Here is a 16,016-nt window from a genome sequence, read left to right on the forward strand (position 1 = left end):
CTACAAAAAAATAATAAAAACAAAAAATATATATTTTTGTTTTCAAAATATCTTTTTTTGAATCAAAAAAACATTTTTTTTAAATCGACGCTTCAATTTTTTGGGTTCAAAAAAAGCTTTTTTATAAACAAATATTTTCATTGTAAATTCAACAAAATAAATTGTCGTTCCGTGTTTGTTGTTGATTTTAGAAACAACAATTATTTTTTAGAATCTGAAAAAGATTTTTTGTTGAATTCAAAAAGAAAAATTATTAGCCGGGAAATAATAATTTTTATTGTTGTTTTCGATACAGAATATGATTGAATTTAAAAAACTTTTTTCTGCGTGTACGATGTCTCACGTCGCCTCTTAGTGGGACCAAGATGAATGCTACGATGCCCGTGAAAGACACGTCTGGACAGTTACTAACCGACCCGGCTGACCAGTTGAAACGCTGGTTCGAGCACTTTGTAAACCTTTTTCAAGTGTCGGTCACGCCATCAATACCTCAGCATGATCCGCCAAGGGTTCGACGCATTACCCGTGTCAACACCGAAGCTCCATCAGTGCAAGAGATACAAACAGCCATCCGCAGCATGAAATCGAACAGAGCCTCAGGGGTCGATCGCATATCAGCTGAGATGCTCAAAGCTGACCCCATAGTATCCGCACAACTACTGCATAAATTATTCTGCAATATTGGAAACCGCGACATTTCCGGCCGACTGGATGCAAGGCGTTTTAGTGAAGGTACCCAAGAAGGGTGACCTGACTGTATGCAATAATTGGCGGGGCTTCATGTTACTGTGTATCGTTCTCAAAGTCCTCTGCAAAATGATCCTTAACCGGATACAGGAGAACATTGACGCAACTCTCCGACGGCAGCAAGCAGGATTCCGTGCCGGACGATCCTGTGTGGACCATATTGTCAGGCTCCGAATCATTCTGGAGCAAATCAATGAATTCCAAGATCTTTCTACCTCACAGTAAAACCGCTCAGCACTAAAATGTGTAAGACCTACTCATAAATGCATAATTTTCATACCACTCATAAAATGTGTAAGAGTTACACATTCACAAAATCTGCAAAATAGCCATTTTGCGACTAGAATACTGTACGAGCAGTAGGATGGCCCACACATATGAAAAACAAAAAAATCGAAAAATGCCAAGTCTCTTAAATCAGTTGTTTTGGACTCCCAGAAGCTACGTTCAAAATTTGAGCAAAATCGGTTGAGCCTAAGGGGGCGCTCAAAACGCTTGAAGTTTGTATGGGAAAACTTGGCCAAATGTATGCAGAAATTTTAAGTTTTTGAATTTTGCCGCTAGGTCGCGGTGTAAGCGTTCAATAAATAAACCCTTTGGTGTTATTGTAGGTGACCATATGCCAAACAACTTTGTTGAAGACCGCACAAGGGATGTATGTAAACACGGTCAACCCTTACAGCTTTACGGTAGCTGGGCAATCAGTGGAGAATGTTGAAAGCTTCCAATATCTTGGTAGCCAAATGGCGGCCGATGGTGGCACCAAGATCGACATAGGTGCACGGATCAAGAAGGCGAGGGCTGCTTTTGCGAGTTTAAGAAATGTGTTGAAAAAGAACCAGATTAGTCGACGCACTAAAATCCGAATTTTTAACTCGAACGTGAAATCTGTGCTGCTATACGCCCGTGAAACCTGGTGTGTATCAGCGGAGAACACGCAACGGCTGCAGGTCTTCATCAATAGATGCCTGCGGTATATATTCGTGTATGGTGGCCTCACAATTGGATCTCCTACGTGGAGCTCCATCGTCGATGTCATCAAAAGCCGATAGCGACAGAAATTCGGGAGCGAAAGTGGAGGTGGGTCGGCCACACTCTCCGCAGGGGCGGAAACGAAATCTGCAAGCAAGCGTTAGACTGGAACCCAGCAGGACATCGCAGCAGAGGCAGACCCAGAGGCTCATGGCGGCGCAGCCTCAGTAACGAAATCAAGCAAGTCGACAGAAATTTGACCTGGCCACAGGTCAAGGCGATGGCTGGCAATCGCCCAGGATGGAAATCTTTCAATTCGGCCCTCTGCACCACCGTGGGTGCCCAGGACTGAAAGTAGTAAGTAAGTTAGAGCAGTAGGTAAGTGTTCCGGTACCGCTGTACAGATGAAATGGACGTCGAGTGTGAAAAGGAAAGAGGAGAGCTCGAAGCGCGTAGATTTTGAAATTTCCGGAAAAGGACTGTCCCGTTGTCATATGCTGACGATTCCTTCCTACACCTCCGAAACCTTCTTTTTTCTGCATAGTCCGAGGCCGTGCCTAGATTTCTCCTAGGTTTGAAAAGTTCGAGACTCGTCGCCCACTTGGACGGTTGCGAATATGAAAAAAAAGAATGAGTGAAATAAATAGAATAGGAAAAAATCGGGCCGTTCGGACAGCAAATTTAAAAAACCATATTCCGTAAATTCAGCTTATATTACATCTAAACTTCGAGCAATCACCCACAATATTCTCAACATCAGTTCCTGTCAACCGAATCCCAAATCAGCAGTCGCACACCGATAACCGGTATCCTCCTTACTAACCGTTAGGATCGATGACTGTTGAGAAAGTAGTTGTTGTTCATCCCTGCCACCTGCAGCAAGTACGTGATCAACAGCAGAACGTCGATGGTTTGCTCCTTGCGTACCCCGATAAGACCGCCGCGAGTCTCTAGCTGGACGCCGAATCGTCGCAGCAATTCTAGTACGTTGTTGACTCTGTTTCCCGAAGAGCTACCGAAAATCTCCCGAATTATCGAATGGTTACGGAAGTTCGTCAACAGCCAGGCGACAATCCGATTGGCCATCTCGTTGGTAACGAAACCTTGGAATTCCTGGGCCTCGTCTCGGCTTGGCGGTGGAATCCGTCCTCGCGCGAACATATCATTCATGGCCGAATACAGGCTTTGTATGGCAGGATTTTGGAATGCTGGTGGAGTTGTTATCGACGAAGGCGTGGAAGTGGACATAGCGGGCAGTTGAACAGGAATCGGAAGTCCGTTGGAGTTTTGCAAGGTTATCACTTGGCTCAGCGTCTGAGAGTCCAAATGCACGAATACCGACGAAGCTTGCGGCGATGGTTGAGAAGCGATCTGTTGAGGTTGCAGTTGCGGCGATTGTTGGTTAGCATTTTGCGGTTGTACGGCAGTATTGTTGTTAATTGGAGACAAACGAACCTGAATGACTTCCCTGGTGTTTGGGGTTCGAATGGCGAATGCTTCGTTGAGATTAGCTTCCACAGTGGTGGATCGATTTCTACCAGTGGAACTGGAACTGCGTGGACTGTTGTTGCCCACAAGCATTGCGACTCGATTCCCAAACGGCGCATAATGTCGGACAGTTGGCGAATTGTTCCGCAACGATCCACTTCGATTGGCAAGCGAGCGCGGCCGCAGGAAGCTTTCGTTCTCCCTTCTGTGCAGGCCAGATTCCAGGATCTGCGAAAACGCTTCCCGCGACAGCTCGTGACTGGGGTAGTTTGGCTTTGGGTCTGCTGGTTTGGCTTGGCCGGCGTCCGGGACTGTGCCCGGTTGATCGAATTCCTCCAGCTCTGGGACAATTTGGTCGATTTCGATTCGTGGACCTCGGAGATTGGCGAGAGCTCGCTCGACATCCGTGCGCACTTCAGAGGCAGTGAAACGTTCCGCTGGATTCAGCGTGAGCATGGATCGAATGAGCTGGATCGTTTGAGGGCTGCAGGAACGCGAGTCGCTGTTGATGAGACGGGAAAAAGTGTGTTAGAGAAATGTTGCATAGGACCGCTTGCGAAGTTGTTCAATACTTACAGTGGAATAGTGTAATCCGCTTGCCGGATTTTCTTGAACAGGGCAGACGGCGTCGTGTCCAGGAAAGGGAACTTCCCGAAAACGATGGTGAACAGGATAACACCCAAAGCCCACACGTCCGACGGTTTGCCCTTGTAGGGCTTCCCGGCTAAAACGTCGGGAGAGATGTACGCCGGGCTGCCCCGTTGGTCGTACAGGTTGTCATCTTCGCTGTTGAGATGCTTCGCTAGAAAAAAGTTCGTAATGACGACCTTGTTAGTGCGACGATTGAGAACAATGTTGTTCAACTTCAAATCCCGGTGAATGATGTTCCGCTGGTGCAACCGTTCGACCACTTTCACGATCTCGTAGAATACGGTGAGCGCTTCGATTTCGGAAAACTTGTAGTGCTGCACGTACTTCTGAAGGTTTACATACGCCGAAGAACGCTGGCAGAATTCATGGGCATGAACACAGTCTAGTACCAGAATCAGGCGTCGCTTGACGCGTCCGGTATAGATCCATTGAGCTATTCCGTCGGCGTTTTTAATCTGCTTCTCCTCAAGCGCGTAGTCCTGAAAATAAATGGTAATGTATTTTTTAATTGCAAAGATGTTTCTTTTAGTTAACATATGATATTGAGGAATTATTGTAGTAATGAATCAGTAAATCCTAATAAAAGATTATGTTAGAGATGGGGCAACTCTAGTGTGTTTATTCTATATATAGGGGGTTCTGGGGCAAGATGGCCATATGGGGCAAGATGGCCACTCTGTCTTTTAAGCATTAATTCGCAACACAAAAATATTTTCTGCATGGGTTGTGATTATAAACAATGCTTTATGTTTATAATGTGCGAAAAAGTTACTATTAGTTTGAAAAATCTGCTATAAAATAGTGTTTGAAGTTTGAGTGTTCAAAAACAGTGTTTTCTTATAGTATCAGGTCATCTGATTTTAAGGATTAGTAATGAAATAACATCGTTTTAATAATTATTTTTAATTATTAATGGTGTCTATATGTGACTGTTGTTCATCCTCGACAATAAAATTTTAATGTTTTAAATTAATTATGTCATATAAAAAATGATAAACATATCGTAATCATTCGGGGCAAGATGGCCACCTGTGGTAAGGCCTATGTCGCCATCCAAAAATCAATCTAAAGCAGCCTTAAAACTGTTATTGATGTTTAGAAATATTGCAAAACCACAGAAAATTGCTTTTCATATTAGTTGAAGCTGTTAAAATTAATTACGATGGAGATGATACCTCAGAAATACTTTGAAGTTATTTGCTGTTGTACGGTGATTGGTTTCATTGAATATTTTGGCACAGGGATGGAAAATTGTAGCTAAAACCGCTATAAGGGTTCGTTACAAGACGTTGAATTACAGTATAGTGCATGAAAAGAGTAACAATGTATCTAAATCGTTTCGAGAAAAACAAGTTTGCTGAAAAAATAGACCAAATCATAGATCATTTCCAAATAAATTTCTATCAATTTTATTTCAAACATTATCATAAAGAAAATGGTGTCAAATACTACACCATCTGTAGGCAAAGCGTTGCGAATGATTCGACCTTGGTTTATAGAACGTTGCTTAGGGATTAAAACATACTAATTGTAAAAATTTAGCTCTGTGGCCGTCTTGCCCCATATGGCAAAACTTCTATGTCGAAAGTAACATTTTTCAAATGAATTTATTTTGCAATGGTAGTGCGAAATAAAATGCTTTTTTGTGTTAATAAGATAGAAAAGACATGAAACAAAGGAAATGAGTGTTAAATAGCCATATTCTAATGAAAGTATATGCTCTCAACAAGGCGCCTAAGCTTAGGGTGGCCATCTTGCCCCACAACCCCCTACGTATACTTCTACGAATGTGTGAAAGATCTGATGAACTGATATGGTATGTGGGGGCAAGATGGGTCAGTACCGTTTTCAATCGCACAATATATGTTTTGAATCTTTCAATAATTTTCCCAGATGAACGACGGGGATACACAAAAAAGTGGTATATTGTTTTGAAAATTCTATACGATCCTCGCACAGAAAAAAATAAAATATTTTTTCGTTATACTCCTTATGCTATACATTCCATATAACTACGTGTATTGTGTAGACGGGGCAAGATGGGTCACCCTAATTTTTCGGTATGTTTGCATAGTTTTTGAAAATGTTTTATTTTTCATGGAAAAGCTATTCTGTGATCTACATTATCGAAGCGATGAGAGCACTGAAAATTTGAGAACATATTTTTTAAATTTTCCTTCAAAAAATATAGGTTTTCAAAGTCCGTTTATGGCTACCCGAACAAAAATCTTCTAGTTCTGAGAATAATCTACCGATATGTTTCAACACTTTCTTCATGTAATCTGTACGTCTATGAAGCTTAGATGTATAGAGAAAAACTAGAAGATATAGTATTTTTTGTTGGAGGAAAATCGAGTTTTCTTATAGCTGACCCATCTTGCCCCCTTTAAAATGAGGTGGGGCAAGATGGGTCATGTTTTGAAAATTGTTTGTCAAGAAGCAGGTTTCAAACTTTATTACCTTTTTATACTCTTATATCATAGCTGACTAGTGTATCTGAGAGTCGTGGTAGAATACAGAGAAATGTGAGTTATATTCAGAAAGTTATAGGGATCCATTTCTTAGGTGACCCATCCTGCCCCCACTTACCATATTTACGATTCTCTGGCTTCGACTCGTATCGTATCGTAACTACAGAATCAATTGAATGGTCAGTCAAGAGCCCTTATCAATCCTCCAGAAGGGATATGATTACTTCAAGCATGTTTTGAAACAAAAAAAACCTACTTATTCGCTATTTTGCTAGTGGATATGATGTTCCCAAATACTGGATGGGATATTACTGCAGAGCGGGTCGTGCGTCGCATTGTCAATCATTACATCCTTGATGTTCATGTGGCTAACATGCCTCTTCATGTGAACCAACTTGCTTACACATTTGGAAAGCCTACTGTGACTCTTCTATTTACACCAGGTTGTTTACGATATCAAGAAGGCATTCGCTTAAAAGCAATCTTGTTTGGGTGTTTTCTTAGGTATCAAAGGTGCCGTTGACAACGCGCCTTTCGATGCCATATTGGAGCGTTATTGCATCTCCAATGATTTTCAATTGGATCTCAAAAACCGAAATCTCTTCTCGACGTAGCGTAGAGCATTGATTAGGAAATTGAGTGTTTGTGGATGCCCATAAGAGGGAGTCTTATCACCACTTGTGTGGAATCTCGCAGCAGATACGCTATTGAGGAAACTCAATAATAGAAAATCCGCTATTATTGAGTTTCCTCAATAGCGTATCTGCTGCGAGATTCCATACAAGTGGTGATAAGACTCCCTCTTATGGGCATCCACAAACACTACTTATGGTTTTGACGACGACTACTTGACATTCTTAGCTGGTATGTGTATCAGCACCCTGTTAGACCTGACGCAAAGCGCCTTTCAGGGTTGGTGTCGCCAATATGGCCTTTCGATTAATCCGAGTAAAATATCTATTGTTCTTTTCACGGCAAGTCGAATGGGGTTAGACCTTTCCGTCTCTTTGATTCTGTAATTGATCTGACTGAACAGGTAAAGTACGTTGGAGTCATTATTAATTCCAAGCTTTCCTGGACACCTCATATTGAGTTCAGAATCAAGAAAGCTTGTATGGCCGGCGAATGCCGGCGAACCATTGCTACAATTTGGGGTCTAAAACCCTAGTGTATCAAATGGATTTGCGAAAACTTTGCTCTTATGTGAGGAGTGCAATCAGCACTTCAGCAGCACGTAATGGGTAAAGTATTATACTTCTGTTCAGATAGCCAGGCTGCTATTAAAGCACTTGCGTCGGCCAACTGCAGGTCGAAGATAGTTATCGCTTGCCGAACTCAAATCGAGGAGCTGAATTCAGCAAACGCTTTTTCACCTTGTATGGGTACCTGGCCATTCGTCCATCGCTGGAAATGAATTGGCTGATGAGTTAGCTCGCACTGGAGCATCACATGACTTCATTGGCCCTGAGCCAGTTATTCCGGTATCCAAGTATTGAGTAAAGCCAGGGTGGCCACAGACTCGGGAAATGCGGGAAAAAGTCGGGAATTGAAATTCATCGGGAAATATGCGGGAATAAGTCGGGAATTTCGTTTATGATCGGGAATTTTTAAAATTATGTGTAACGCCTCCAAAATGGTAACTCAAACCTAGATTTAGCACTTGACTCACTTCAAATACAGATTTGGGCACAAACATATTTTAAATCACAATTTCAAAAAACGAAGTTTTGAACTACTAAAAAAATTAATCTAAAAAACGTGAAAAAAAGTATCTCAAAAAATAATTTTGAATGATTTTGTCAGAAATGCCATAAAATACTTCTCGAACCTTTTCTTAGGAAATTTTTAGCTTGTTACATTTGTTTCAAAATGGAGAAGATAATGAGATAATAGTAGAGATTCTATCCAGATTTTTTTTTGTAGTAGGGTAACGGTCGAATTTTGGACCCCTAGAGGACATTAGTTTGAATTTTAGCTAAAATCAAACAGGTTCAGCGGGTGTTACACATAATGATGATGTTGGTATAACCGTAAAAGCCTTCACTGTCCGTTAAAAATATCCACAAGATCATTTCTGGCTGAAAATTTGAGGAAAATAACTGATTTTTGAAGCATCAGTTTTCACTATTTTGGACACCCCAATTTATTTTGGACCTTCTTAAGTATATATTTTGGACACCCGGTGTTTAAACCCACTTGAAACAATTTTGGAAGAGTCTACCACTTGGATATGCTGGAGCACATCCTAATTACTTGATTGACAAAGGATGATTAGACGAACTTTGTGAATTTAATGCGCTAGAATGAACAACGTTTTTGTTTACATCATCAAGTTTCCCCAGCACCACTTTCTCTTTTCGTAAACATGCCGCGACACTCGCACGGATGACGAGATTAATAAAAAATAATTTCAAGGTAAATAATGATATTTTCTGTGAGGAAATGATTGCTGCTCTTGCAGAACAATCTTATTAAGCGAATGATTCTAAAAACTTTCGTCATCTCTTCATTAAAGCTGTGAAAATTATGATAATACGACCCAGGGGGTCCAAAATATATGGGGGTCCAAATTATATTGGTTACCCTAGTTAGGATTTTGTGCTGAAATATCTGGCTGAGCATTAGGACAAGTTTCAATTCATATTTTCATTTGAACTTTTTAAAATAATTCCTTAATTCGCTAGTGGAGGACTTCCAGAAATTATTGCTTCGTTGAAGTTTTAAAGGTATTTCTAGAAATTTCAGTGCATAGAAAAGCTCCTTGCAATCACACAAGCCATCATACTAACAATTTGGCATTTAAAAAAATGGAATAATTCCTAAGAGCATTAACAATTCAGTCGTCTCTTATGGATTTTTTATGGAATTATGAATTGATGACGAAATACTGGAAGGAATTCTTGAAGTGTTTTCTGTGTAACGATTTGTAGAATTACTGGATCAATTTATAAATAAATACTAGAATCCTTGCAATCACTGATATTACAACGGAAGCAAAATTGGAAGTTGAAAACCAGAAGACAGAATTCTCTATATTTTTTAATGAAATCTTTCAATGTATGGCCGGCCTACTGAAGGAATTCCTGGTGTTACCAATGGAAAACATGAAAAGTTTCTTGCATTAATTCCTTAGGACAGACATATGAACATTGTAGAAGAGTTTTTAACCTTAATTCTTAATGCAAATCTGAAGAATTGCTTTATGTCCTTGGGGTTTTGCAGGGTTTGCTGGCGAAACATTGTCCTGAAATCTTGAATGCCAAATATGCCCTAAAAGTACTGAAATAATTTTAAGCCCTTCTTGTAGGTATATCTGATGGTTTTTTTTTTGCGTTACCCTGGGTTAACACCCATGTGCCTGAGTCTAATTCTGCACCCAATTTCTAAACTATAAAATTGTGGTTCTCAGCCGTTTCTCAACGAAAATTCGTGAAATGTTGACAGTTGATCACAAAGCCCTTCTAGTTTATGAAATCCAATTTTACCGTTGTTCCGGAATTATGGCCGGGGGCACTGGAGTAACATCCTTAACAGGTAGTGGTGCAACCTTTAATTCGACTTCAAAACCTAGCTTGTGACATATCAAACTTCATGATTTTGCAAAACAGGAGTATTTAAAAAAAATTGAGTACACTGGCCACATCTCCGGTTATTCCGGGAACATGGTACCCTCAGGGAAGCGGCCACTTTTTGATCAGTACTGAAACCTAGCTTGCGACTTATCAAACAACATGGTTTTGCAAAACTAGACTATAGGTACATATTTTAAGAGATTTTGAGTACACTGGCCATATCTCCGAATGTTCCGGAAACCTGGTGCCCATAAGAAAGTGGCCACTTTTTGATCATTTTTGGAAACTAGCTTACGATACACCTAAACCTTTAAACCTTTTGTGTGGCCACCCTGTAAAGCTTCAGATTGACACCTGGGCATGCTACTTAGCACAAACAATACTGGAATAGTTTAGAGTTTTGTCGTCAAACAAAATTGTATTGTACTGAGCCATCTCTAGGGGTGGCGAAGTATCTAACAAATCTGTCAAAGCAGAATTGCAGCATGCTGGTCAAAGCATTGACTGGCCACTGCCGACTCAGCTATCACATGGCGAATATTCAGCAAGCTGATTCATTGATATGTATTTTTGCGCAACTGCGTTTCCGAGTACTCGGTAAACGCTTATTAAGTGAAACTGACTTCAGAAACCTCAATCTTCAGGACGTTCTGTTGTTCTTGACCCGCTGTGGTAAAGAACTATAGGCTCTCTTTACGCTTTATGCGCTATCGCAGTGCTCTTTTCATGGCGCTGTTTGAATACATACTGGTACGCGTATGCGTGTATGACGATCCTATTCCTTTATCTGTCCATTCTCCTATCGGCCCTGTCCAATCCTTTTTTTTCCGTTCCCTTCTCGGCTTGTGTTCATGGCGATGGCACAAATTTTCCAAATGGAGAACGTGCCTCTGGAGCCGACCTACTAATATCTGATACCAGCCCTGCTACTACTGGAGCGTATATTAGATGAACACTGCACAGCTTTCATTGTAAGCCTCCGTAATTAAAGTAGTTTAGCAGTCAGCTTCCTTTTCAAGTTATATGGTTGTGACTATAGTATCCGGATAACATTCGAGTATATTGCTCCCAATTTGTTTTTCGAGGATCTCTAAGAGTTTCCCTTAGTATTTCCTTGGAATTAAGTTCAAATAGAATTTGTCTATGATCTGACAATGAAATTTCGTTAGATACCTGCCAATTTTCTATACTACTTGATAGAACTGAATTACAAATAGTTAATCACAGCACTTCTACTCTTGATAGCATGAACTAGTTTGTCAGGCGATGTACAGAAGCTACGTTGACTATTGGCAATCTCAGACCAACCAACCCCCTCCCTCCTCCATAGTAGACCCTTTGGCCAGACCCCCATTCTACGTAGTTTATAAAGAGCGCCATATTACCTTGCAACCTGACCTTGTAGATTTCAAAAGCTTCTTTTAAAGAGAGTCCGAGGATGACTTATCCAAACGTAAGGTCCTCAACTATACAGGAATATTCAGGTAATGGTTGGTATGAACAGCTTGATGAGCGTCATCATATCATCATTTTTTGAAACGTTTTCATGAAATTACGCAATTTTCTATGATATTGAGTGTACACCATTAATGCTAACTAATGCGGTTAAACAGAATGATGCAATAGCGTCATTGAATTAATACTAGGGCTCGTTCAAGGTCACTACGCTATGAGCCGTTATTTGCTGATTAGCATATCATTTAGATCAACAATAACATTAGTACATATTTATAACTAACATTCAATGAGAAAATCAATTTTACTTACACAAAACAGCCCATGATGGTGAATGACCCCGTCCAAATCGGTCAGCAGAGAAAGTAGCGAATATTCCGTATGAAGCAACGTTTTCCCCTGTTGCGTTTCCTTGTTTACCAGCTCGCTTTCTACGTCGTAGCTCAAAATCTAAAATTCAAGAATCGACATTGAACAAAACTTCCGCAAACATAGAAACCCGCTCAAGCGAAACGCGAGCCCCAGTGGTACACTTCCACCCACCTTCAACAGGTAGAACTCGTTGGTGTTGTCCTTTCTGGCCAGATACTGTGTCTGCGGCACTCCCGGGCTCGTTCCCAGCTCGTGGCCCAGCACGTACGGTCCAGCCGTTCGCACCCTGGTCCGTTCCACCGGTGTTCCGTAGCGGGGCACTTTGGCGAGAATTTCTTTGTTCGGGCGTCGCGGCGATCCACCACCGCCATTGCTCGAGCTGCTTCCACTTCCCCCCGATCCAAGCGACCCAGACGACGACGACGATGATCCTCCGTTGTCCTCCAAGGCGGGCACTTCCTGGTCCGAGCGGCTTCGCTTGGGGATGAATCCACTGGCGGATCCAAACTCCCCGAAAAGACGCTTTCCCAGGGTTCGTCGGCGTTGCATCCTATTTGTTGATTTGTATCTCCCGTGTAGAAAGTTTCACAAAATCGCGTAAGACCTTGCACTATAAAAATACGGATTTTCTACAACAAGCAGCTACGCTGAAAATACACGTAACCCTTTTCGTGGCGATCACAACTAAATAACACGACGGAACGGACGACTGCACCAAGCAATCACAGAGAGAGAATGCACAACTCAGCGCTCAGTGACGACGAGGAAAAGATAAGGCGATTGGCTTCATCAGCTCACTACTGATTACGCGACTATGAGTAAAAAGGTGTAGCGTAATTAAATTTTAGACGTACGTGCGCCAGCTAGCCTAGCCACTCTGAACCTCCCGACCGAACAAGAAAACCACTGTGGAACGACGCGGTGTGCGGACGTTGGATGAAGGGGAAGTACGAGACGAACGAGAAACTGCGACTGATGCAAACAGCTGTAAACAAAGACAGCAAAACAGAGAGAAGCATTTTGACGTTTCTCTCTCTTGGAACGAGTTGGAAAAGAAACATACCCTTTGCTGCCATTTTATAACGAAAGTGGAATACCGTGCAACCCCACTGGTTTGCTTTATACCCTTGTTTGCACCTTTAGGTAGATCCGGTAAAACTACTCTGAGGAAGTGGAGACGCACGGTGCACTAGGTACTTGAAATGAATCGGGTTCGCAACAGGTCTTTTCGCGATTTGCAGCCACGCATGATTTTTATTTTCAATTTTACTTCAAACTCCTCCGGAGATTCCTCCAAAAATCCTCCAGGAATTCCTCTGGAGATTCCTTGGGAATTCCTCCGGAGATTCCATGGGAATTCCTTCGGAGAATCTTTGGGATTTCCTTCGAAAATTGATTTGAGAATTTTTCTGGAGATTCTTCCAGATATTTCTTCGGAGATTTTCCAGAAATCCCTGATTGCTTTGAGAATATCTCCGGAGATTTCTCCAGAAATTTCTATGGAGATTTCTCTAGAAATCCCTCTGGATATTTCTTCACACATTCATCAAGAGATTTCTCCAAAAACTCCTCCGAAGATTCCTCCAGTAATTCTTTCGGAGATTCCTCTAGAAATTACTCCGGAGACTAGTCCGGAGATTCCTTTGGGAATTTCTCTCGAGATTCATTTGGGAATTCCTCCCGAGATTCCTTTAGGAATTCCTCCAGAAATTCATTCGGAGATTTCTCCAGGAATTCCTACGGAGATGCCTCCGTGGATTCCTAGAGGAATTCTTTCGAGGATTTCACCAAGAATGCCTCTGGGGATTGCTCCAGAATTTCGTCCAGAAATCCCCGGAAGAAATCGTGGCGAAATTCTCGGAAGAATTCCTGGAGAAGTCCCCGGAGTAATTCCTGGAGGAATCTCCGAATGAATTCCTGGAGGAATCTCCGAAGCAATTTCTGGAGGAATCCTCGAAGGACTTGCTGGTAGAATTTCCGAAGAAATCAATGGAGCATTCCCAGAAGAAATTCCAGGAGGAATCCCCGAATGAATTCCTGGAAGAATATCCGAAGAAATTTCTGGAGGAATCCTTGAAGGAATTGCTGGTGGAATTTCCGAAGGAATTCTTGGAGAAATTTCCGGAAGAATTCCAGAATGAATCTTCGTATGAATTCCTGAACGAATCTCCGGAGGAACTCCTGCAGAAATTCCAGAAGAAAACTGTTTGAAGAGTGCCCGAAAATTTCCGAAGAACGTCTGAGGAAATACTGGAGGAATTCCCAGAGAACTCCTGGAAGAATCTTCGGATATTTCTGAAATAATTGTAATAATTCCTCAGAAGGAACTTTTGGAGGATTTCCCGAGAAACTCCTAGAAGATTTCTGATAGAATTCGCGAAGAACTCATGAAAGAATTCTTGGGGAACTCCTGGAGGATTTCCGGAAAATTTCTGCAGGGATCATCGAAAAACTCCTGAAGAAATTTTCAGGTAACGGAGTAATCCTCGAAAAACTCCTTCAGGCCAGGATGTTTTCGATCACCTGGCAATCATTTGACTCATTTGTCTATAATGCAGTTCAGAAGTTCAATATTACAATGTGGTGTTCGGCAAACTTGTGGATTAGTGTTTTTCCTACAATTATCACCAAGGACGCCATATTCTAACTCTGATATTTACGGCGTAAAAGTGTTAGTACCACCTACTTATACTAAACGATCGGATTTTTCAATCGTTTAGTATGAGTAGGTGGTACTAGTGCTCTCACACCGTATTCTGGAGGTATTCTGGAGGTATCTCCGGAGGAATTCCTGCAGAAATCCTAGGATAAATTTCCGAGGAACTCCTGCAGAAATTCCAGGAAAAAAACTCCTTGAATAGTGCCCGAAAATTACCGGAGAACTTCTGAGGAAATACTGGAGGAATTCCCAGGGAACTCCTGGATTAATCTCCGGATATTCCTGAAATAATTGCTCAGAAGGAACTTCTGGAGGATTTCCCGAAAAAAACTCCTGGAAGATTGTTGATAGAATTCGCGAGGAACTCCTGGAAGAATTCTTGGGGAACTCCTGGAGGATTTCCGGAAAACTTCTGCAGGGATCCTCGAAAAACTCCTTCAGCTTCAGGTATTGTGGAGAAATCTCTGGATAATTTCCTGGAGAAATCCTAGGATGTATTTCCAGAGAACTCCTGCAGAAATTCCAGAAGAAAACTCCTTGAAGAGTGCCCGAAAATTACCGGAGAACTTCTGAGGAAATACTGGAGGAATTCCCAGGGAACTCCTGGAAGAATCTTCGGATATTTCTGAAATAATTCCTCAGAAGGAACTTTTGGGGGACTTCCCGAGAAACTCCTTGAAGATTTCTGATAGAATTCGCGAGGATCTCCTGGAAGAATTCATGGGGAACTCCTGGAGGATTTCTGAAATACTTCTGAAGGGATCCTCGAAAAACCCCTGAAGAAATTTCCAGGTAACGGAGTAATCCTCGGAAAACTCCTTCAGGAATTCCCGGGGAACTTCTGGAGAAATTCCCGGGAAGCTTTTGGAAGAATTCACAAGTAATCAATGGAGTATTCTGGGAACTTCTATGGGAATTATCGAGAAACTCCCAGAGAAGTTTCCAAGGATCTCGTGGAGGTATTAGAGAAGACTTCTTTGAGGAATTTCCGTGGAAAACCTGGAGGAATTCCCTGGAAGCCTCTCAAGGAATTCCCGGGAAAATCCTGGAGGAATTCCTGAAGAATTCTGGGAGAAATTTCCAAATGAATCCCTTGGTGTCTCCTGAAGGAATTGCCTTGAAACTTTTGGAGGAATTCCAGACAAGCTTTTGGATACATTTTGGAGAAACTTTTGGGGATATTTCCGAAAAATTCCCGAGGAAATTCCCAAGGATCTCAAGGAACACCTGGAAGACTCTTAGATATCCCAGCGTAATCTTGGAGGAACTCCCGGGATACTCCTGAAGGAAATTCTTGGGAACTCCTGAAGAAACTCCCGATGATCTAATGGAGAAATTCTCGGGATGGATGAATTCTTCAGGAACTCTGGGAACTATTAAGGAATTCCCCAGAGGGATCTCTCTAGGAATTTGTTCGGGGATTTCTCCAAGAATTCCTCCGGGGCTTTCTCCAAGAACTCCTCTGGGGATTCCTCCAGGACTTCCTCCAGGCAGGGATTCCTCCGAAGATTCCTGCAGGAATGCCTCCTGGAAATTACGTCAGGAATCCCTCCGGAGATTCCCAGGGAGATTCCCCGGGAAAGTCCTGGAGGAATTCCTGAAGAATTCTTGGAGAAATTTCCAAATGAA

At 41.9% G+C, this 16,016-nt stretch overlaps 1 protein-coding gene across 1 annotated transcript; it reads right to left on the reverse strand.

Moving 5' to 3' along the window:
- Nucleotides 1-2,413: 2,413 nt before the first annotated feature.
- On the reverse strand, nt 2,414-12,694 carry LOC109621378 (serine/threonine-protein kinase 40). Its single transcript, XM_020075408.3, has 4 exons — nt 11,900-12,694; nt 11,669-11,806; nt 3,784-4,337; nt 2,414-3,709 (listed from the first exon to the last, which is right to left on the reverse strand). Exons 1-4 carry the CDS (start codon nt 12,275-12,277, stop codon nt 2,545-2,547), a joined length of 2,235 nt encoding a protein of 744 aa, XP_019930967.3. The 5' UTR covers nt 12,278-12,694; the 3' UTR covers nt 2,414-2,544.
- Between the last annotated feature and the right edge of the window lie 3,322 nt (nt 12,695-16,016).

The sequence above is a fragment of the Aedes albopictus genome, chromosome 2 (genome assembly GCF_035046485.1).
Source record: "Aedes albopictus strain Foshan chromosome 2, AalbF5, whole genome shotgun sequence".
Taxonomy (NCBI): Eukaryota; Metazoa; Arthropoda; class Insecta; order Diptera; family Culicidae; genus Aedes; species Aedes albopictus.

Bases quoted from the DNA above. Each gene is read 5' to 3' on its own strand.
- LOC109621378 (XM_020075408.3), bottom strand. From the start codon at position 12,277: ATGCAACGCCGACGAACCCTGGGAAAGCGTCTTTTCGGGGAGTTTGGA. The intron at 11,807-11,899 runs GTGGGTGGAAGT...CTTGAATTTTAG, and splicing joins ACGAGTTCTACCTGTTGAAG to ATTTTGAGCTACGACGTAGA. The intron at 4,338-11,668 runs GTAAGTAAAATT...ATTTATTTTCAG, and splicing joins ACCATCATGGGCTGTTTTGT to GACTACGCGCTTGAGGAGAA.